The 22,792-nt window shown below is 41.2% G+C and overlaps 1 protein-coding gene across 1 annotated transcript in view; it reads left to right on the forward strand.

Annotated features, from left to right (window-relative positions):
* Positions 1-22,447, forward strand: part of EXT1 (exostosin glycosyltransferase 1) — a 272,500-nt gene extending 250,053 nt beyond the window's left edge. The window contains exons 5-11 of the mRNA XM_069466057.1: positions 166-298; positions 2,769-2,887; positions 4,007-4,102; positions 9,337-9,426; positions 15,178-15,338; positions 17,514-17,685; positions 21,939-22,447. Of these exons, the coding sequence (XP_069322158.1) occupies positions 166-298; positions 2,769-2,887; positions 4,007-4,102; positions 9,337-9,426; positions 15,178-15,338; positions 17,514-17,685; positions 21,939-22,124 (957 nt within the window). The 3' untranslated portion in view covers positions 22,125-22,447. The remainder of the gene's footprint in view (positions 1-165; positions 299-2,768; positions 2,888-4,006; positions 4,103-9,336; positions 9,427-15,177; positions 15,339-17,513; positions 17,686-21,938) is intronic.
* Positions 22,448-22,792: the final 345 nt, after the last annotated feature.

Genomic DNA, 22,792 nt, shown 5'->3' on the forward strand with positions numbered 1-22,792 from the left:
GCTCCATCACTCTCTCTGTCTTTCTTACATTTTCATCTGGAGAATGAGGGTGGGGTAGAGTCGCTACTCTGAGTGCCATCATCCTTCAAATTTGGCTTGAGCATCACTCTTACCAAATATCATCAGGGTCTCATCCTCACCACGTGCTATGGTTTTGTTTTCTAGATTATTCAGGACAGAATATTCAAGCACATATCACGTAACAGTTTAATATGGAACAAACATCCTGGAGGATTGTTCGTACTACCACAGTATTCATCTTATCTGGGAGATTTTCCTTACTACTATGCTAATTTAGGTAAGTGAATTCCTTCCAGGGAGCTGCCCTCGTTTACCCCTGAGATGTCCTACAGAAGTAAATCCCTTTGATTCTTCGATTTTGTGATAGGGTCTAACAGGCTACATTGGAGATTGCTTTCTAGAGTCATGTTATAATGACATGTCAGGTTCAAGAATTATAAATCCAGCAGAGCATTGCAAAATGAAAAAAAAACTACTTTTTTTTTTATCTGAGCAGCTATACTTTATATTTAGTAATTTCTTTTTGAGAAATAGGCTTCCCAAATTATGGATCATTTTGAACATAGCAATGGGTTAGCTATAATTTTAAGCTCATCATATATGAGATGAAGCTAGAAGAGTTCTAATTTTTTTTCCACTATCCCAATATCTCTATCCTATACCAAATAAACACTGAATAAGGGGAAAGGAAAAATAAGAATATATGACAAGGGCAGATTTATTTATTCTTTCAACACTTATTATGCTCCTCTTAAATGCTAAGCTAATGTGTGCTAAAAATAAAAAGTCAAATAAGATACAGTCTCTGCTCTCAAGCAGTTTTTAGTTTAATCACATTAGGGAAAAGGAAATGGCAGAGGCAGAAAGCTCTACAAAGGGCTACTGTTACTGCCTTAGACCTTAGTGTATTTAGAGCCACGGTTGTTCTCATGTTAGTAACATCTTAGACATTTCAACTCCCTTACAGTTCCAAACTTGAGAAACTCTGGGATAGTAAAGCATCTTTCTTTCAAGTTGATGTGGCAAAAAGACTCAAGGTTTTCTACCAAAATGCTATTGTTTTCCATAACAATCTCTTCCTTTTTTACATGGTATATATTAACTTAAAGCTGATAAGATGAAGCCTAAAGAAATTCATGGCCTGAAGCATCAATCCCAGTGACAAAGAGCCTTTTAATCCAAACCAAACATGTGATGGGGACCATATCTAATTTAGTGAATGGTCCATGTTGGATAACATATTTAGAATTTAGAAATGTTAGATTAAGGCTGTAGTTGATACAAATTTCTATATATTTTGGAGCACTGAGATCTTCATTTGGAGTAAGCACATTAGAGATGTGTAAATGATGCTTCTTGAACTATTACAGGAAAATCTAAAAGCAGTGACTTGTTCTTACTGTTAAAAAGGCAGTCCCTCAAACGTGGTTATTCTTCTTACCTGGCAAAACTTCGAATGTGTATCTAGATGTTGGGAAGGTTATCTTCTTTCTAACATACAATTAAAGTGCTACTGGATGATATAATTTTCTCTATAAAACATTTGTATAATCCTTTAATATACATAGTCTGATTCTAACCTTTATCCCTTCAATACCAAGGCTTAACTTGCATGTCCTTGCACTCTCTCATTCACATTTAAGCTATTAATGTGCCAAATTAGAAGGTCTAAACTAATGAAGTTTTAAAAGGCTCCCTAACCTGTCTAATTTCTTAGTGAGTCCTTGTGGGAAAACTCTTTGGGGGGAAGCCATCTCACTTCTCTCTCTTTGGTGGCAATGGTTGTTTTGCATATTTATGATCCTTTTCCACCTAGGGCTTCAGAGCTCTCAATTGGCAGAAGTCTGCATCACATACTTTTTCTCTCAGCCATGTCACTGCCATGCAAAGAAGAGATTCTTGGAGTATGGGGGCTTCCTCTCCAAAACAGTAATGGTGGTGACCAGAGTAGTGGTGGTGGTGAGGATGGTGAGAATGATAGCAGCTAACGCTTACTGAATACTTACTATCTGCTGAGTCCTATTCTAAGTGTTTTGTATGCACTAACTTATTTAATGCAATTCTCACAATAGCTGCATGAGTTTGGTACTGTTACCACGAGGCCTGTTTCACAGTGTGGAAACAGAGTTAAGTAATCTTTCTAAGGTCCCACCACCACTCTGGCAGAATCGCAATTCAAACCTAGACAGTCAGACCTTGGTGTTCTTTTAACCTTTCCTACTAACTAGTTATTATTTGAAATACTCTTAGGCAAAACCCTTTCATTACATAATTATGAATAAGATGCATGCAAATACCCTGGGAAAGGTAGCACATTTAGTTCAATCCATGCGAAGACAGAAGTGACTAGAGTAGAACCTTTCTTGACAGTGCTGAGTGAGGCGCGCGCGCGTGTGTGTGTGTGTGTGTGTGTGTCTGTGTGTGTATGTGTGTGTGTGTGTGTGTGTGTATGTGTGTGTGTGTATTTAGACACTGGGTATAGAAACATCACCAAGGGAGGCAAAGGATGTCAAAGGAAGAATCTGGAAATGGACATTAATCCGGAAGGTATTGAGGTCTGTAGACTCAGGCAGTAGTTAACTAGCAGCTTTTCACCTTGTTTTTGTCTTGTCAGGACATAAGAAGTGAGGGGAAGACATGCTAGGAGGGAACATTAGCTCCAGGGTGAGCAGTGATGCAAGGAGAAATCATTTTCTCAGTCTCGTTTTCTAGTGCTTCATTAGGCTCCTCTCTCCTTTTAATTTCAGGTTTAAAGCCCCCCTCCAAATTCACTGCAGTCATCCATGCAGTGACCCCCCTGGTCTCTCAGTCCCAGCCAGTGTTGAAGCTTCTCGTGGCGGCAGCCAAGTCCCAGTACTGTGCCCAGGTGAGTGGGAGGTTGACAAAGCAGCCCCTGTCTGCTCCAGCTCAGTGGGCCAGACACTCCTGGCTCCATACCTGCTACACCCTCGCTTCCCGGGACTCCCTGTGACTCCCCTTTCATTTGTCATGCCTCGTTATGCCCTTTCTGTCCACCTAGAAGTTCTTGGAAGTGAAATCTGGCACAGGGAAGGAGTGGGTTACAGAGAAAACCTTTGCACTGGTGTAAGGTTAAAAATATATATATATATATATATATGTATATGTGTACACTAACACATTCTGTAAAGAATGTATAAGCACATGATTTTGTTTTTAAATATCAAAAATGATGAAATGACATCAGAAAGGCCCCAAGGAGGACCCAGGAAACTAAGTGTCAATAGAAGAAACAGACTTGTTGGTGTCAGGAAGTGTCATCGTTTATGTCACCGCAACCACGACTAATTATAAAACTGGGAGCAGAAGATTATGTCTATGATAACAATATTTTCCAAATCAGTATCACTCCCATACTCCAAGGGTGGTTTTTCTGATTTGTAAATTAGTTTATACAAAAAGGTTTACAGATGAGGAAAGAATTAAATCATGAAAGTGTGCATTTTTTAACTAAATGCCTTTATTGGAAATTATAAAGTCATATAAAATCAGCAGCCATTCTAGAGAATGCAAAACATGAGCTCATCCTAGTTCTATCTTGAATTCTTTTATTTCTCCCACGTTGCGCAAGTTCATAGCAGATGTTCAGATGTTCTGTATACATTTTTATTTAATTTGATCAAAGTTGTTATCTCACTCACCATCATAAGATACCAGAATTTAGGCAACCACTTTATTCAGGTCCAGCAACCCTATAATTACTTCTTTTTCCTGCAGCTCTCCCCTCTCCCCTGGACAGAGTTTTTTTAGGTTATTCTTTCTGTCCTCTCTCTCTAGCTGTTGAAGTGCTAAGGTTCTGAAGGTTGTGTGGGCGTGGACTCACTTTAAAATTCAGTTTTGATGCCTGCTAATCTGTCTTGCTGAGATCTCCAGCTCCCCTTTCTCTGTCTATGAGAAGAGGCTTTGGGTTGGGGGCCTACATAGGTATAACCTAACCCAACCATCTAATGGTCTCCATCCATTTCAGATCATAGTTCTATGGAATTGTGACAAGCCCCTACCAGCCAAACACCGCTGGCCCGCCACTGCTGTGCCTGTCATCGTCATTGAAGGAGAAAGCAAGGTAGGATTCGAAGGAGACCTAAATGTGGAACCACCATGGAATCTTCATGTCTCCATGGGGCACTTTGGGTGTTGGCCCTACATGTCTTCCCCCCATCCCTAGATTATTTTTTCTAAAACTACACTTGTCTCAGAATGTTCTCTGCTTTGATAGCCATAGGCTTTCGAATCAGGGGAACCTGGGTCTTTAGTACTAACTCTTTTGTAGCTTTGCAACTTTGTGTGGATACTTAACCTCTCTGAGCCTCAGTTTCCTTATTTACAACATGGAAATAATAATACATACCTCATAGGGTTGCTAATGGGATTCAGTGGATTCAGAGCCTGGTAATAGTTATCTTTCCATAAATGACAAGGATGAGGATAAGCTGACAGTGGTGGTAATGTGTGAGGTTTGCTTAGCTGATTAATCCAAATAAGTTGTGATTGTCAGAATAGTGGTTCTTTCTCACATTTATCTTAAAAAGGATGTTTTCTCCTTGATTTTGTTTTGGTGTCTCCCTCCAAAGACTGTCACGAGTGCTACCTAGCTGGCCCTGCTTCTGTTCTCCAGTTTACTTTGCCTAGAACTGAACAATCTTTCTAATCACCTCCCAGCCCTTCAGGGACTCCATTTACTAATGCCTGAAGTTGACATTTGACACCATATATAATATGGCCCTAGCCAGCCTTCCAATCTTCTCTTTCATTGCTTTCCCGTACAGACCCTGTACCCTACAAAATTTGATCATTTACAATTATCTGAATTGCACTGTGTCTCTTCCTACCTCTAATTTTTGTCTTTGCCGTTTGCTATAAGTTTTGACTATTCTGGTTAACTCTTCTTCTCTGGTGGTCAACATCCCCCTGTATCCTGTGGGCCCCTGTTCACATGCTTACCTCCTCCTTGAAATTTCTTCCACTGTTGGCAGCCAGAGGTCAGCTCTTTTTTCTCTAGCTTCTGCTTGTTGCTTTCTTATAGCTCTTACCCATTTTGAAGGAATTAGTCACTACTAAATTAAATTGAGATTGGCGAAGCAATGTCATCTAAAAGAATTCCCTTGTCAGTCCCCAAGGGGTCAGGTGATGAGAGATTAGCTCACACTGAGTAAAACACCTGTGAGCCAGAATGACAAAACACCAATTTATTAGGGAGAACCATTTGAAATCATTTGGCTCACCAGAAGTGGCAATTTCATATGGTTCAAAATAATGCAGTGAGAATTGTAATTGTCACATGGACAAGATGATTGTGCATTACCTATTCTGTTCCCAGTTATGAGTGCCTACTGTGTGCTCAGCATTGTCTAACAGGCTTGGAACACAGTGGGGAATATAATAAATATAGCTATGCATTCACAGGCTAGAGTGAAGCAACCTGTTTATCAGAGAGTTGTTTGGTAAGCGCTTAATGAGAAAAGGTGAATGTTGGCATCATTACATGCCTCCCTTGTGAATCCATCTCACCACAGGCATGGATTCACGAAAGGGACTGACACATGCAAATCTGCCTACAACCCCTCTGCCCATCTTTGCAGTGGAATAGCCTGTCATACGGATGGCATTGTTCCAGTTCCAATGCTTGAAGCCCTGAACAGTGCTCTGATGCATCATGTTAACTTTGAACTTTATTTTCATGCTTCCAGGGGTCAAGGAGACCAGATCTCCTTCTGGTAGATAATGTCTGTTTCTCTGGGCATGTCAAGATATTCGGACAGGATCTAGTCTGACTGACTGTCTGGGGGCCATTCTGGCATCTTTAGGTAGTATTGCATTTTCATGCTCTGACTCATTGATTGGTTTTATATTTTCACTCTCAGTGAAAAGAAACTCCCAGTTTCCTTATTTATAAAAGAGTGGTGATAATAATAGTACCTTTCCCGTGGGCTCTATCAGACATCTCTTATATGATGTCTGAGATTCCTGCAGCCATATCTATACCCAGGTTCCTGGCAGTTTGTTCAGTCCTTGCCTCCTGCCTTGGCCACTGCTTCCAGTGGCCATGTGGTGCTAGTGCCTTTTTCTTGACTCTCACAGCCCTGATATTACACCTCCTAGTGAAGCATTTGCACTTAAGTCTTGCTTCAGGCTCTGTGTTCTAGGGAACCTGGGCTAAAACGTGGGCCCATTTTGAGGATTAAGTGAGATATTGCATATCGGGTGCTTAACCCTGTGCCTATTATACATATCCCTGGGGTTCAGTGACTCTCACGTACCCTCTGTGAGGCATTGTAATGTTACGGTTTGTCTCATGGGCTGTCAGACTTACTTTTGTGTGACCTAAGGCAAGTTACTTAATCTCTGTGCCTCAGCCCCCGCTTCAGTAAATGGAAACAGTCATAATCTCTAACTAATAAGGGAGCTGAAAGGATCAAATTATATGATACTGTTCATATAAATGCCCTGCTCAATAAATATTAGCTATTTTTATCATTATAATTATTTGTGGACATTTTTTATCTCCCCACTCCCCTAGACAAGTAACTTCTTGAATCTTGGTTATTTCTTAAATATGTTTATTAATTCTGAAGGAGCTGGGCTCTCGCATGGTAGCTAAATATTTCTTAAATGAACTAACAAGGAAAACCCAGTTCACTCAGGATTGAGTTTATAAGTACATTGGTTCTTCTCATGCTAATCCATTCAAGAAGGTAGCTGAAGCAAAGTATTTGAAAGAAAACCTCTAGTTTCTACACTAGAATTTGAAAGTAGCTGGCTTATGGGTGTTTTACCTCTGTTGAGGAAGCAGGTTCAGAAAAAAGGAAACAGATCTTTTTAAAACCTGTGATAGGGAAGAAACCCTATGTTCTCCTCCTTCTCCATTTAAAAACCTCCGCATCTGTCCTTGAATTGAAAATTGATGTATTTGCTGCTTTAACTGCAAAATTCTGTTTTGAATTTATAGGCCTTGTCTTTGCAGTTTTCCCCTGTAGGCTTAACAAGGGAAAGGTCAGGGCATTGCTAAGCTGGCAGCTAATGGTTTCTGCGTTGGTCAGTGGACATGTAAACAGTATCAGGAGAATTGCTTCAGGCTGAGATTTCTGAGAGCTGTGTATGTGAGATTGCTGATTGCTTTGTATTTTATTTTATTTCAAAAGGCCTGAGAAAGAAAAAGAAAAAAAACCCTGACCCTGTTGACAGATGTGTAGGAGCAGTCCCTGAAGCCATTTATGCTGTAGAAATACCCCTCGAGCTCTTGGAGATGAGTTAGAGTAGGCATTTTCCACTCTGTAGTGCCCTAAGCTCTGCTGTAGCTTCGCAGGCATGTACACTGCGTGTGAGGGGAGGTCCTGAGGGCCAGCGGGCTTCTGCGTGTCAGCGTAGCCTGGGCTGCTTTGGGCGCTCAGATCTGGGGAGGGTGTACCTTTGGGCCCTGGGTAGCTGTCTCATTTTCCCCTTTCCCTTTGTCTCTAGTGTTCACCTGCTTCATTCCCTGGCCTTTGTGCCTTCAAAGTTGGTGGCAAATGTGTTTTTCTTGGGTCTCCAAGTGTCAATTTGGAAGGGATGTCATAGCTGTTGACATGACTTCCAGAGAAAGGCAGTCAATGTGTGATTCCTAAATTCACTTGTGAGGTCCCTTTCGAACTGAGACAGTTGTAACCCAATGGCTGAGGCGCTGTATACGATCACACCGTCTGGGGTGAAATCTTAGGTCCATCTTGGACAAGATACTTAAACTTTCTGTCCCTCAGTTTCCTCCTCTATAAAATAGGGTTGTTAATATAAAGATGAAATGAGATGATGGACGTAAAGGACTTGAAACATTTCCTGGCATATAGTAAATGTTCAAAAAATGTTAGTTATTCTTACGGTATCAGCATTCTTAGGGTCAGTTATTCTATGGCACATTCGACACAAAGATTTAAGCTGTGACTCTCACAGGGTAACGTCTCTGGCCTCAATTTTTCCAACTGATTCCCTCATCCCTAAACCGCCCCCCAGCCCAACACACACACACACACACACACACACACACGCACACACAGCTCACCCTCCCTTATCCTGGAATTGCCCAGACTTTGTTCATGCACCACCTTCACCATTTTTCTAAGTCCATGGACCACATGTGCTGGTATTTAATATTTTTCTTTAAATCAGCTTACTTTTCATTTTAGTGAAGTTACTTATAAGTAATTTTATCACTATCTGTGATTGCTATAGCTCCTAATATACGAGGGCTGTCCAGAAAGTGTCCAGTCATTGTTTTTTTTTTTGTTTTTTTTTTGTTTTTTTTTTTTTTTAGACAGAGTCTCACTCTGTTGCCCAGGCTAGAGTGAGTGCCGTGGCGTCAGCCTAGCTCACAGCAACCTCAAACTCCTGAGCTCAAGCGATCCTCCTGTCTCAGCCTCCCGAGTAGCTGGGACTACAGGCATGCACCACCATGCCCGGCTAATTTTTTTTCTATATATATTTTTAGCTGTCCATATAATTTCTTTCTATTTTTAGTAGAGATGGGGTCTCGCTCTCTTGCTCAGGCTGGTCTCGAACTCCTGAGCTCAAACGATCCGCCCACCTCGGCCTCCCAGAGTGCTAGGATTACAGGCGTGAGCCACCGCGCCCGGCCCAGCCATTGTTAATATAACAAAAATCCTTAGGTGGCTGGATGCTTTCCAGACAGCCCTCGTATGTGCATATATTTTTTTCAATCTGGCTAAAACAAATATATATTCAAATTTTTAAATGTTTGCCTGGTCTTCCATTGGTGTTCGTCCCACACTTGGAATCACTGCTCCATCCACCCACATGTTCCTATTCTCTCTTCTGTGCTTTCTTTGCACCCACTAAGCTCTCTCTCTTTAATGCCCCATTTCTGTCTATACCTCATGAATTCCTACCCATCAAGGTCCTGCTTAAATGTCACTGCTTCTGTGAGGCCTTCGTCTGCTCTTCCAAGCAGTTGGCTGTTCCATCCTCCGGGCTCCTGGCATTTTTTTGTATTAAGCCAAGACTGGTTGTCTGCGTCTTTTTCTCCTTTACAGACTATGAACGCCTTAAAGACCGGGAATATATTTTATCTCTCTTAATACCCCCTTTGACCACTAGAGTGCCCGGTACACAGTAGGTGCCCAATAATCGTTGAACAAATAAATCTGCGTCTATGGGAGATGAAAGGCTTTCAGTGTTGAGGGGTGACATGATAGGGGAGCATTCTTTATGCAGATGAGGATGGGGGGATTTTCCTGAAAACAAGACTCTAAAGGTCCCTCTCTTCTTCCCTCATCTCCTCCCTCCTGCCTGCTTTCTACTTACTCCCAGGTCATGAGCAGCCGTTTCCTGCCCTATGACAACATCATCACAGACGCTGTGCTCAGCCTTGACGAGGACACTGTGCTTTCCACCACGGAGGTAAGAACCCACGCCTGGGGGGCACGAGTGTGGGCCCTGGGGGCCGTTGCCTCAATCCTAAGGTGCCAGCACTTCTCCTGCCTTTGCCTCAGCAGAAGTCCAAAACATTTTTCAAAACTTCCTGCAGAGCTGGTTTTAATCAACCCAATTCCTGTTAGCACCTTGCCACCACCTGGCACCCTGAGGAGGGCACTCTCCCCTTTGTTGTCTGTGCTAATTGGCTTCTCATTTGCATGCCTGTGCCTCACCTCTCCTCTCTGAGGCCTGCCCTCCTGTTTTGTTTTTGAACAGTACAGCTGTGGGAAGGTGTGCAGAACCAAGGGGGCGGGGAGCCTGTTCAGCATTATCTGGAAATCATGCTGTCCAGAGCAGACAATCCCAGCCTTCCTCAATTATCCTATTGCTTCTGTTAGGGAACACTATTCTGGGTTCTAAAGGCAGCTTTTCTGTCTTGGTTTAAAGTGCTCGTTTTCTTTCACCCACACAAGAGCAAACGGTTGCACTTTAAGGCTGAAATGGAGATTCCTGCTATTTCAGATGTTCAGGTATTTGTGCCAAAAATAAGATTGCCCAAAGAATGCGTGAGGAGGAGAGAGAGAAGAGGAAAGATAGATATGGTAGAAAACCAATTTTTACAACTCGAATGAGTATTGATCTGTGAAACCTTACTTTAAACCATAGAAGGGACCAAAGACAGCTATATAAAAATGGAGTATATCAGAAATACATTATTAATGGCAGCTGCTAAAAAGCCTGGAGACTTAACTACTTATACCTTTCCCCCTCCCTTTCTCTTTTCCTTTTTGTTCATAATCATTTTCCTTTCCATTTAAACATTTGTACTTACCAGCCAGCACTTTCCTGGACACCAGTCTTGTTCTAATGGTCTGCTGCCCGCAGAGCCGGGACTTGGCATTGACCTAGGCCAGCGAACTCAGTGTCTTTCTTGAAATTCCACTGATGCTTTCAATGCCCACTGGATGGAGTGACACAGACGTTATGTGCAAGGGCAGACTAAATAATCCCAGGACAGAATGTCCTGGGTCTCACCTTGATAAAATGCTTTCTGTGCAGCCAAAGCTCTATAAATACTTGTTGAATAAATGGCTGGGGGATGCATGGTGTGGGGATTAAAGGTGGACACACAGCCCATTGTGTCGTGTGCATGGCGGCAGGAGGAGAAGGGACTGTTGGGGAGAAGGCAAGCTTAATGTTCAAAGGGAAACACAGCTATGGAATTCAGAGTACGGGATGCTCCAGCTTGCATTTTTCTGCTGCTTCCTGCAAGGGAAGCTGGCATCATAGGAACACATTAATTCAACAAGTATGTATTGAGAGATTTCTTTGTTCTGGTCTCCATGCCAAGTGCTTTGGTTACACAGTTTCTGCCTATATCCATCTGAGTCCTGCAGCAAACAGAATTCAAACCAGATGATTCAGATGAAGGGGCTTAGGATTTGAGGGAGGTATGAGTGGGGCTAAAGGGCCCCACAAAAGATGGTGAGGCACCTGGGGCTGGAAGCAGCTCCTCCCCTAGGCCTGAAGGAGTGGGAAAAGGGAATTGTGCTTCCAAAGGCCCTGAGAGATGGCACAGAGGAAAGGAAGGCAGCATCATATACCGTCCCATAGGTTGGTGCCATTAGTATTGACCTCCACTGACGACATGTAGGTTATCATGACCCAATTTCAGTTTTCTGCCATATGCTGCCCATCCCTTTCAAGTGCTATGATCAGGGAAGACACGGTTTCTGCCAGAACTGTGGTGCCAAAGCAGACAGGGAACAGCGAGGATATACACTGACCTCTCTTCTTCCTGCTTCCATTGTCTTGCTGGTGACACCCATTGACCTGATCTAACCGGACCACCAGCCAGCAAGGAAGACCAAGTGGTACAGTCCACAGGGTTCCATCATCCCAGGGCACAGAGCAGGGCAGGAAGAGTGGGCAGTGGATCTTAGAGGGCAAACACAGGAAAAGTAGCCCATTGTCATTGTGCAACAAATGGTCAAGACAACTACAGCATATACATAAATCATTATCCTATGACCTGAAGTATTGATTCATCTTGTATCCTCCCCCGGGCACAAAGCAATTAGTCTCACTCTAGGATTTGTTTTCCCCTCTCCCATGGTGCAATAACTTTCAGCTGCTGTGATGCATCCTCATGCTGGTGAATTTCTTTTCAAAGAATAGCAATTCCAACCACTCAGTGCATGCTGGGAGGAACATGTGTTGTATGTGAAGTAATTAGAAGTCAACATGGGTTGAAAATGATATGTAAATTTAAGAGGCTGGCAGTCTGGTTTGCTTTTGCCTGATCAGTGGAGAGGTTGTGTTGCCTAAAATGGTTGTGGGCAAGGATTTCTCTTTTCTTTTTTTTAGGTGAATAGATGTTGGTGCGTTTTTCTTTTTCCCCCTCTCTAAGGAATCTTGGCTTGTTTAAATGTCTCTCTGTAGCATTAAGGATAGATTTTTAAACAGCATCCTATAAAGGGTATTATAGTTGGTTTATAGTTATTTACATTTATCTGGATTGCTGCAAATCCTCAAAAGAAAACAGATGTTGGTTTTTAAGAGAATAGGCCATAAGCTGACCTTTGCCTTCTTTGATGTGTTAATGATCTGCGTGAAAGCGGAGCTATCAGAAGAATCCTACGTAGTTTTATCTGAATTTACTTTTGAGTTCCTTTGAAATGACTTGAAACAGCTCTGAGGTAGCAAGAAACTCAAGTGATGAAAACACCCCATTGGGTTCTGTAGTAGTTGCCAGCGCGTGTGTTTCCTTTTCGAAGAATAATGGAAAGCCACAAAGAGTGCTGACAGCCAGGCCGTTCCTTTGACAACAGGCTGTGTAATACACTGTCGCATCAGCTGGCACCATTAGTATTGACCACCAGTGACGATGTGTAGGTTACCACGACCTAATTTCAATTTCCTGGCAAATGCTGCCCATCCCTAGCTGTCTTTTAACTTGGAGATGCCTGCTCCCTGCCAAGCTTTCTCAATGTATATTCCACCACCCTGCTTTCCCCCCTCCAAGTCTTTCTTATCTTAGGATAGGGCGGTGTATTAGGGTTTTCTAGAGAAACAGAACCAATAGGATGTACATGTGTGTGAGTGTGTGTGTGTACATGTGTATATATGAGGGAGAGAGAGAGAAATGGAGGGAGAAATTTATTGGAATTGGTGCACAAGATCCTGGAGGCTGAGAAGTCCCACATTTGCCATCTGCAAGCTGGAGACACGGGAAAGGCAATGGTGTGATTCTAGTCAGAGTCCAAAGGCCTGAGAAGCAGGGGAGCCAATGGTGTAAATCCCAGTTTAAGGGCAGGAGAAGGCTGATATCCTAGCTCAGCAGGCAAAGAGGAAGACAAAAAGAGTGAGTTCCTCCTTCCTCCAACTTTTTGTTCTATTCAGGCCCTCAGCTGATTGGATGAGACACATCCACGTTGGGGAAGGCTTTACTCTGCCCACCCATTCAAATGTTGATCTCATCCAGAAACGCCCAGGAATTGTCTTTAATCTGGTCACCTCATGGTGGTGCCGTCAAGTTGACACCATATTGGATTTTCATAAAAATTTGAATTTATGGCTGTTTGTAAAAATAGTAACTTCTAATGAAGCCTAAAGAATTTGGAGATAAAAGGATCTTTAAATGTCACCCAGGCCAGTGTTGCCAGGAGATGGTTTGTGTACAGAAGATAATATTAAATGGCTCATTGCAAAGCATATTTCATTTAACAGTTATGTTTTTATTTTACTGTTTGTTAGAAAATAATATAGCCAGCAATACACCTAGGATTTCACTGACTTTTTTACCTAGGATGAGGCTAAAGTAAAAAAAAATAGTCAATTTAAAGAAAAATATTGAATAAGTAATTGAATATATGGTATTGGAGTATGATAGAAAGCTTGGGAAATATTCGTCTAGGCTTACTTGCTCCATCTTTTTATTTTATTGAGGCAAAATTCACGTAACATAAAATTAACCATTTTAAAATGTATAATTCAGTGGCATTTATTGCATTCACAGTATTGTGTAGTTATCACCACTGGCATCTTCCAAAACATTTTTGTTAAAAGAACCCTTAATTTCATTAAGAAAACCCTTTTAAAGGTACCCATTAAGTAGCCTCTGACCAGCCTTTGGCAACCGTCAATCTTTCTGTCTTTATGGATTTGCGTATTCTGGAAATTTCATATACATGGAATCATATGGTATATGGCCTTTTGTATCTGATTTCTTTCACTTAGCATAATGTTTTTGAGGCTCATACATGTTCTAGCATGTATCAGTACTTTATTCCTTTTTATAGCTGAAGAATATTTCATTATGTGAATATATCAAGCTATTGATTAGTTGATAGAATTTGGGTTGTTTTCACCTCTTGGCTACCATGAACAGTTATCTGCTTATGAACCTCTGAGAGGGTGGGACCTGGACTTAGAAGCATCCCTCAGGACCCCCAGCTGCCGTCATAGTGCCAGGACTCAAAATATTTGCAGAATAAATGAAATTCCCTTTTGCAGTGCTTATCAAGAAGACACAGGACAAAGGTTGCAGGGTGGGTTGTAACCTGTATGCGAGAGAAATTGCTTTCAACACTGTAGCAACAGAGCCAAAAGAGAGGCTGTGATACAGTGGACACCAAACTTGAAACCAGATTGCCTGAGCTCACATCTTGGCTCTCTGCCACTGATTAGCTCACACAAATTACTAAACCCGAATCTATCTTAGTTTCCCTTTCTGTAAATTGAAGAATATGAAAGTACCTACCTCACAGGGTTATCCTGAGGATGAAATGAGTTAAAATGTATGAGCATCTGTAACTGTGCCTGTCACATTATAAGCATTACATGATTATGAGCATTGTATGATTGTTTGCTGTTACTACTTTTTATTATTTTTATTTTCTATTTATCTTTGTCATTCATCAAATGATCCTAGAAAGTTAGAAGTGAGCTTACACATTTAAAAAGAGACTATCTGCTAGCTATCAATGCTAGCGTATAGCAGGTTCAGAAGTACCTGCTTTGGGTTATTGTAAGTACTAGAAAGTCATTTAGCTGCATTTCCTTTAAAATAATGCTGCGGCTTCACTTGGCCTTGTCCCCACTTATTCTTAGTGATTTTCACCGTGGATGCTTTTTTCTAGATTTCCCTTACACTGTGTATCTTCATACCTGAGAGGCCTGAATTATTTTTGCTTTATAATATCTGCTCTGTATTCCTGTTAGAACTTGTGCTTAAAAAAAAAAAAAAAAAAGTCGTTTCTCTTGCTCTTCAGAGGATGCTTTTATTTTAGTCACTTTGGCTTTGATATATGCTGGTTATGATCTGTGCGGTATATTCGTTCTCTGAATATACATAGGAAATCTGCTCTCGTTGATAAAACAGATGTGTTGGTGCATCGTGTGAATCAATAGTCACGTGCACTTTGCGGGGGGAGGCAACTGCTTTTTGACTTGTTTTTTAGATTGAACAGACTGGATTTCTAAAGGACATATCAGCAATTTTTTTTCCTTTCATTTCCACACTAATCTGAAGTTTCTTGAACAGAAAACATTAAAATGTGCATAATTATGGGGCAAAATGTCAAGCAGTCAGTTTAATTTGCTGATGAATACATAGAATTAATGTTTCGCCACAGACCCGGGGTTTTGCGTTATGAATTAGCAGGGGGAAGATAATGTTTTGTTGACATTTGTTAACACTGCTGATTGCTTGTTTGGCTTGTGTTCTGCGTGCAGGTGGATTTTGCCTTCACCGTGTGGCAGAGCTTCCCCGAGAGGATCGTGGGGTACCCTGCGCGCAGCCACTTCTGGGATAACTCTAAGGAGCGGTGGGGGTACACATCCAAGTGGACGAATGACTACTCCATGGTGTTGACAGGAGCTGCTATTTACCACAAGTGAGGAAGTTGGACATCTCTCTTGCCGATGTCATAGAGCTCTTTATGTTATTTTCTGTCTGCAACGTAAATAGGAACTTGGGCCAAATCTTATTAACAACATGAAAATTAGTCTGTATCCCTGATTAAGTTTCGCTAATACGGCACACGTGTCTTTTTGAAACCAGTGAAACCGTTAGGCTTATCGCCTTTCCAGAAATTATGGTAGAGTAACATTTTCAGTTTAGTCTGAAGTGTGAAGATACACTCAGGGCATATTAGGCAACTGAATATTTAGAATTACAACAAAAGTCAATAGTTAATTGAGCGCCTGCAGTCACTATTCTAGGTGCTTGGGATTCACCATTGAATAAAACAGAAAAAATTCCTTGCCAGTTCAGGTCTTATATTCTAACAAAGGGAGGTACAATATACATAGGAATTGCATATTGTGTTAAGGAGGTGTATAATATAGCAAAAAGACACAGTAGAGAAGAATAAAGGATAAGGAGTGCTGAAGGTGGAGATGGGGCAGGTTGCAGGGTGGTCAGGGTGATCCTCATTGACCTGGTGAGATGTGAGCAGAGAAAGGGAGGACAGGAAGGTAGCCAAGAGCATGTCTGCAGCCAGAGTGCTCTGGCACAGGCAACAGCTAGAATGAATGTCCTGATGGTGAATCTGTGACTGGGTAGAGTGGGTGAGAGCAGGTCACAGAGGTCCAGGAGCCCAGATCGAGGACCTTGTTGTCCATCATGAGGACGTGACTTTTCCTCTAAGTGATGTGGGGAGCCAGGGAATGGTTTGAACCGGAACAGACAGAGACATCAGGCTTATGTTTTAAGCATCTACTCTGGATACTGTATTGAGAAGAGGCTATAAGGGGCCAGAGTTGAAGCAGGGAGATCTATTAGGAGGTGACTGACATCATCTAGGCAAGAGATGATGGAGCCTGGGACCAGGAAGCGAGCAGATGTGGGTGGAAAGTAGCGATCAGACCAGTGATCAGATTGGGGCTGTATTTTGAAGATACTCCAGCATCATGTCCTGACAGTTTGGATGTAGAGTTTGATGACTCCAAGTTTTTTGATGTGAAGAACTAGAAGGATAGAATAGCCATCAACAGAGATGGGGAAAGCTAAAGATGTAAATAAATATTAGGGAAAATACAGGAGCTCAGTCTTGGGCATGTTAAGACACTCAAAAGCATATGTTGAGAAAGGTCAGGGATGAAGATATAAATTTGGCAGTTGTTTGCATATATTTGGTCTTTAAAACCAGAGGACTGGAGTAAGATTACCAGACTAGTGAGTGTAGATAGCTGATGTTTCCCTTCAGTCACTAATGAAACCCCCACTTTCCTGTTGTAGTAAACACCCAACCTTACCTTAGTCTTTTTTAGTAAAGAATAGAAAATCTTAGAGTCTCAGGGATAGGGTTGGAAATGTCCAAGACATAAAAATTTAGGCTGACTGAATCTTGATCTTGAGATTTCACATCTAGAAAATTCATCGTGTTCCCCTTCCTCCTGCCACCACCACACAGAGAATCTGATTCATTCAAATGATTTTCCTATAATGATATGCTGCTATATGTATATACATAGGAAAAAATAATAATTTGAGAAATAATTCAAATTAATTATGGGTTCTCTATAATGATTTACCACCAGATTAATTCAGATTTTACTCTAACAGAGTTGAGATATATATGGCTTATAGGGCACAAATATAGAACAATATGTTGTTGGACTCAGAGTCAAGGGATAGTATTCAATATAGTTCTAATTAAGCCAACAATTAAAATTATAAAGCAGCTTTTTGATACATACATCATGTGTAACTTTTCTTGCCATCTAAGTATTCACTTTCTCTTTATAACTGACCAGTCTGATATTAAAGTTAGATTGAGCAAGCAATATCTGCATCTGTGTTTACCTCTGTGCTTTATTTCCTCATCTGTGAAATGTGGATCATACCTACCTTGTAGGTTCCTTATGAAGATTATATGAGGCATTTCTTGTAAAACACCTTAGAACAGTAATTGGCATATAGCAGGTACCATGTAAGTGAGGGCTATCATTGTCATCATCCTCATCACCACCATTCATAACATGTTCAGGGATTCAAAGAATGGCTGTACGTTTTGTGTCATTATGTAAAGATGGCCTCGTGTGAAACCAATCTTTGGTTTTTACAGATATTATCACTACCTGTACTCCCATTACCTGCCAGCCAGCCTGAAGAACATGGTGGACCAATTGGCCAATTGTGAGGACATTCTCATGAATTTTCTGGTGTCTGCTGTGACAAAATTGCCTCCAATCAAAGTGACCCAGAAGAAGCAGTATAAGGAGACAATGATGGGACAGGTAAGTGTAAGAGAACTCTCTTTCCTTGTTTCACTCACTGGTGTTTTAGCCCAAGGTAGTGAGGACTTGTGTTCCTCCAGGTACTCCACCTGGAAGCATAATGAGGAGATATCAGAAATAAACCACAGCTAAAAGCTCTGAAAAGATGTGTGCTTGGCACACAGATAATTAGGCAGACACAGGTCAAGGGTATCTTTACGCCAAGAAAATAAAGCTCTCATATAACCTATAAGGTGACACAAGAAAGACATGTCTTCAGAGTTTGTCTTAGTGTCTTCAGACTGCTATAACAAAAATACCATAGACAGGGTGCCTTAAATAGCAAGCATTTATTTTTCATAGTTCTAGGGGCTGGGAAGTCCAAGATCAAGGCACGGGCAGATTTGGTGCCTGGCAAGGGTCCTTATCCTAATTCATAGGCAGCCTCTGATTGTTGTGTTCTCACACGGTGGGAAGAAGGGCAAGAGAGTACTCTGGGGTCCCTTGCATAAGAGCACTAATCCCATTCTTTCGGACTCTTGACCTGATCACCTCCCAGAGGCCTCACCTGCAAAAGCATCACATTGAGTATTAAGTTTCAGCATAAAAATTTGGGGGGACACAAACATTCAGGCTATAGCAGAGTTAAAGGTCTACAAAGAATTTATGTAAGTTTATTGTAGGTACCTTATTTAATGACTATCGAACAGTACTCCAACACAGCCTTCTGGTGGTTGCCCTTAAGTTGATTATGCATCATGGTGACATACCAGGAGTCATCATACTCAGTTTTCAGTTCTAGAAGTAACATTTATAAGCTGTGGGCAAATTGGTTACCTTCTGAAACTCAGCTGGCTCATCTTTAAAGTGGCAATGATGAAATCTGCCTCACAGGGTTGAGATAATATGTAGGAAAGCTTTTATAAAAAGTAAAGTAAAAATTGTATCAGTCATAAAATTTTAGTACTAAAGATGGTTTCAAGGAACGATAATCCAACTTTCTCTTTTATAAATAAGAAAACTAAGACCCAAAGAATTTAAGCATATTGCCACAAGTCTCTAGTAAGTTAGAGACAGAACTGGGAGTTTAAACCTAGGCTCTGTTCATTCCACTGCCTGTTTGTTCTTCTGTACCCCAGGGTCTTGGTATCAGGCCATCTGGATATGCTGAAGTTCATCTACCTTTATTCAACTTGGGGAGAGCCAATACTGTATGTAAGAAACCAAAAACCTTAAGACCATTAGATCTACCCAAGTTAAATCATGGAGCATTCAACAGGATCGAAGTCAACCTGAATGAATATGCATTAACAGGGTTACATCAGTTCAATTGTTTAGGGGTTTCCATGTACCTTGTTGTAACAGATGTTGGAAATCATATACAGATCTAGCATTTGCAAGGGAAAACTGAGCTAGGCCTCATGTTAACACAACTGATGGTTTTTCATTCACTAAATTTAGTCAGGGCAAAAAATTTATAGGATTTTGAGTTCATAATAATTTAGTCATTCAGTATTTCCTGAGAATGTACAGGTTATCAGGCACTGTTCTAGGTATTGGTTATGACAAAAGAGCTATCCCTAGTGAGCAAAGAGTCTGGTAGAACATTCCATTTCCCTCTACTGAAAAAACAGGCAAGAAAATTTGCAAGGATTTTAATCTTTGAAGCTGAAAGGCTATTCAAATTTAAGCAAGATGTGTTATCTGTTATATGCCCAGACATTTTTATTTACAGGCATACGTCACTTAACGATGGGGATGTGTTCTGAGAAATGCATCGTTAGGTGATTTTGTTGTTGTGTGGGAACATCCTACAGTGTACTTGCACAACCTAGGTGGTACAGCCTATGCACTTGGGCTATCTAGTATAGCCTGTTGTTCTTAGGTTACAAACCTGTATGGCATGTTACTGTACTAAATACTGTAGGCAACTGTAACACACGGGTAAGTATTTGTGTATCTAAACTTATCTAGACACAGAAAAGGTACAGTAAAAATACAGTAGTATAATCATATGGGACCACCATCGTATACGCAGTCTGTTGTTGACCAAAATGTTGTTATGTGGGACATGACTGTATATTATCCCATTTAATGACATAACATTCCTATAATATTGTTTGCTTGGAGAGTTAGTTCTTTAACTTTCCTGAGGTTATATGCTCATTAAATGCTGAACTCTAATAACACACGATTTTGGGGGGGTTGGTTTTGTGCCCTTTTCATAGATTTGTCTAATTCTACCAAACCAACATTTCTAGTAATTTTATGCATCTTTTGGGACAAATCAAATTTAACCTTAGGTATAACTAGATATGCCCAGGTTCTGTATTTGTCCCTTCTTCCCATTTATACACATTAGTTTACCGAATGTTTGCGTGACTAGTAAAGTAAGTGGCTGTCTTGCTATGGGATTAGGCTCTTATTACACAGGAAAGACATCTTTTCTAATGTGTGTTGGTTGACACAGAATAAATGTTAAAATCTAGAGGCAAAAAAGATATTTGAATGATTCAACTGAACTTTTTTTTAATTGGTGAGCAGGAATGAGCTTAAGCTCTAACGGTATTTTATATACATATGTGAGTACTTTTGCCTGGATGTGGGGCCCATTGGGAGTGAGTGGGCCAATCAGAAAGTTTCTGCAAACCCATATCAATTTAGGAACAAAATGAGGTACCTTTGGGACTGTCTAGTCTGATATGAACTCAACCATGCAACTTAATTTGAGACCTCTCTCTGATTCACCAAGTAGTTATCCTAGCATAACTGGTAAGAAATGGAGCCTGAGTTCTGCCCCTTTTTAGCCTTGAACAATTAACTCTAACTCCCTTGAACCTGTTTCCTCATCTATGAAATGGGGATGTCATTACCTGGGTAGAGTCTTCACCAGATTGTGGCGAGGTTCAAATGAGCTTCATGAAAACACTTTACAAATGGTGTTTTGTCTATTATTCTGCCGCTCAGAGGTAACTTGACATTTGTATTTATCTTCAATGTTATTTTCAAGCATGTTGACACTTGTGATTTTAAAGTGACTCTGAGTGATTCTCACGCTAAAATGTATCTTCCCATGAAAGTATTTTTTTAACAGTGTGTGAGGACACAAACACATTGAACACACACGTGCACGTCTTTAAAGAGTTGCCTATTGACATAAATGGGTTTGTGTCTTCCCCCCATAATTGGGCAGCTCGTCTTTTCCTTGTTTCATAAAAACATAGATTTAAAGACAGTATGCTTAGTCACTCTATTAATATTTAAATTTCAGCACTCAAGTCATTTAAGGCTTTCTTTAAATCAATGCCAATCTTTTACATGGTCTAAAAATATTTAACCAACTTTAGAGGCAACACAGAGATGGTAGCCATCTTTTCTACTTACCCAAAATTAATCTTCTCTCTATTCTGGGTGAGCAACAACTCTTTACAGGGCTGATTGCCCTTTTAAAAGTAACCTTTGGGCATTTTAGTGGAGAGGAAATACCGTTCTTGGGTTAAGAGAAAACAGAATTTTGAGATTTTAGTGTATAGTCAGTCATACAGAAACATGCTGTATTTACCACCGAATCCCTCTTTGCATCCTTCATGAAGTCATTTCAGGGGAGTAAGTTTATAGAAGGGAAAACAGATTTTTAGAAGCTGCATGACGCTAGCCTGGAATGAAGTGCAAAAGGTGCTATTTTGTTCTTCTTCCATTATGCATGTGGCTTTTTAACAAAGGATTCCGTGGGACCTTTATCAAAGTAGAGAGATAGTAGATGGGAGGAAGAGCTGGATAGATGGAAATACAGACTTCTGAAAGTTGCTTATTGATATCTCCAAATCAACTAAGTAAACAAGAAGGATTTAGAAAACTATCTTTGAAATCATAAATACATTGTTAGTCATAGTATTCGGTCCCAAGTGCAAAGAGATGTCTTATATTTAGTGGCCACAGTAGTTGAGGTTCCATCGGTAAGTCACTGACAGACCAGAAAATTAGTCAATTCAGAAGTTTCAGAGAATTAGTCAACATGGATCTCTGTGCGTGGGTGTGTTGTTAACATTGAGGAGCTTAGCATTCCTTGGGAAAACCTTCAGGCCAGGCAAGGCTGAACCTGGGATCGGTGCTCGTATTTTCACCAGGCACAGGGAAGAAGCGGCTGGGTGGCCAGGCCAGACCCCAGGCTCTACCGCTCTGCTCGCCCGTTTGCCTGACTCCGTTTTCTGCCGTGTTCCCCTCTCATCTCACACGTCTCTCATCGCCCTCCTTGTCTTTCTCTTTTTCCCCAGACTTCTCGGGCTTCCCGCTGGGCTGACCCTGACCACTTTGCCCAGCGACAGAGCTGCATGAATACGTTTGCCAGCTGGTTTGGCTACATGCCGCTGATCCACTCTCAGATGAGGCTCGACCCCGTCCTCTTTAAAGACCAGGTCTCTATTCTGAGGAAGAAATACCGAGACATCGAGCGACTTTGAGGAATCGGGCGCGTGGGGGAGGGGAAGCAAGGAAGGACTGGGGCCCAGCTGCGCTCTCTTCCCGGTGCAGATCCACTCATCAGCAGAGCCAGACCGTGCCAAGCATCCAAATAAACTTACATAAACAGAATGACAAAAAGCAAAAACAGGCCAATGAGAGCTCGACTCCTGGCTCCGGGGACTGCACCGGACTGCTCCAAACTCACCTCACTGGCTTCTGTGTCCCAAGACTAGGGTTGTGTACAGTTTAATTATGGAACATTAAATAATTATTTTTGAAATGATTGCTATGCAGGTTTAAACTTTTTTAATGATCAAAACTATTAAAAACCAGAGTTCTTTCTTTAATCAAAATTGTGTTGGTTGTGACTATTTCAAAGCTGCTACTCCTCTTCCCGCAGACATTGGTCACGCGGGGTTTCCTGCAGTTACAAATGCTCAGACTTCATGGAAAACACAGTAGGTCACTCTGCCCGGTGTCAAGAAATAACTGAGCATAAGTTAGGACAAGTTCGTGATTCGACTTTGCCAGTGCAAATTGTTTTCCACTTTGAATTTTCAAATCCACTTGAACTTTTATCTCTAAAATGTCGCTGCATGACAGAAAGTATTATGACTTCAGGTAGGCAGTTCTAATTGAAAACTCTTTGTTTGAGATAGATACGTAT

The sequence above is a fragment of the Eulemur rufifrons genome, chromosome 3 (genome assembly GCF_041146395.1).
Source record: "Eulemur rufifrons isolate Redbay chromosome 3, OSU_ERuf_1, whole genome shotgun sequence".
NCBI lineage: Eukaryota > Metazoa > Chordata > Mammalia > Primates > Lemuridae > Eulemur > Eulemur rufifrons.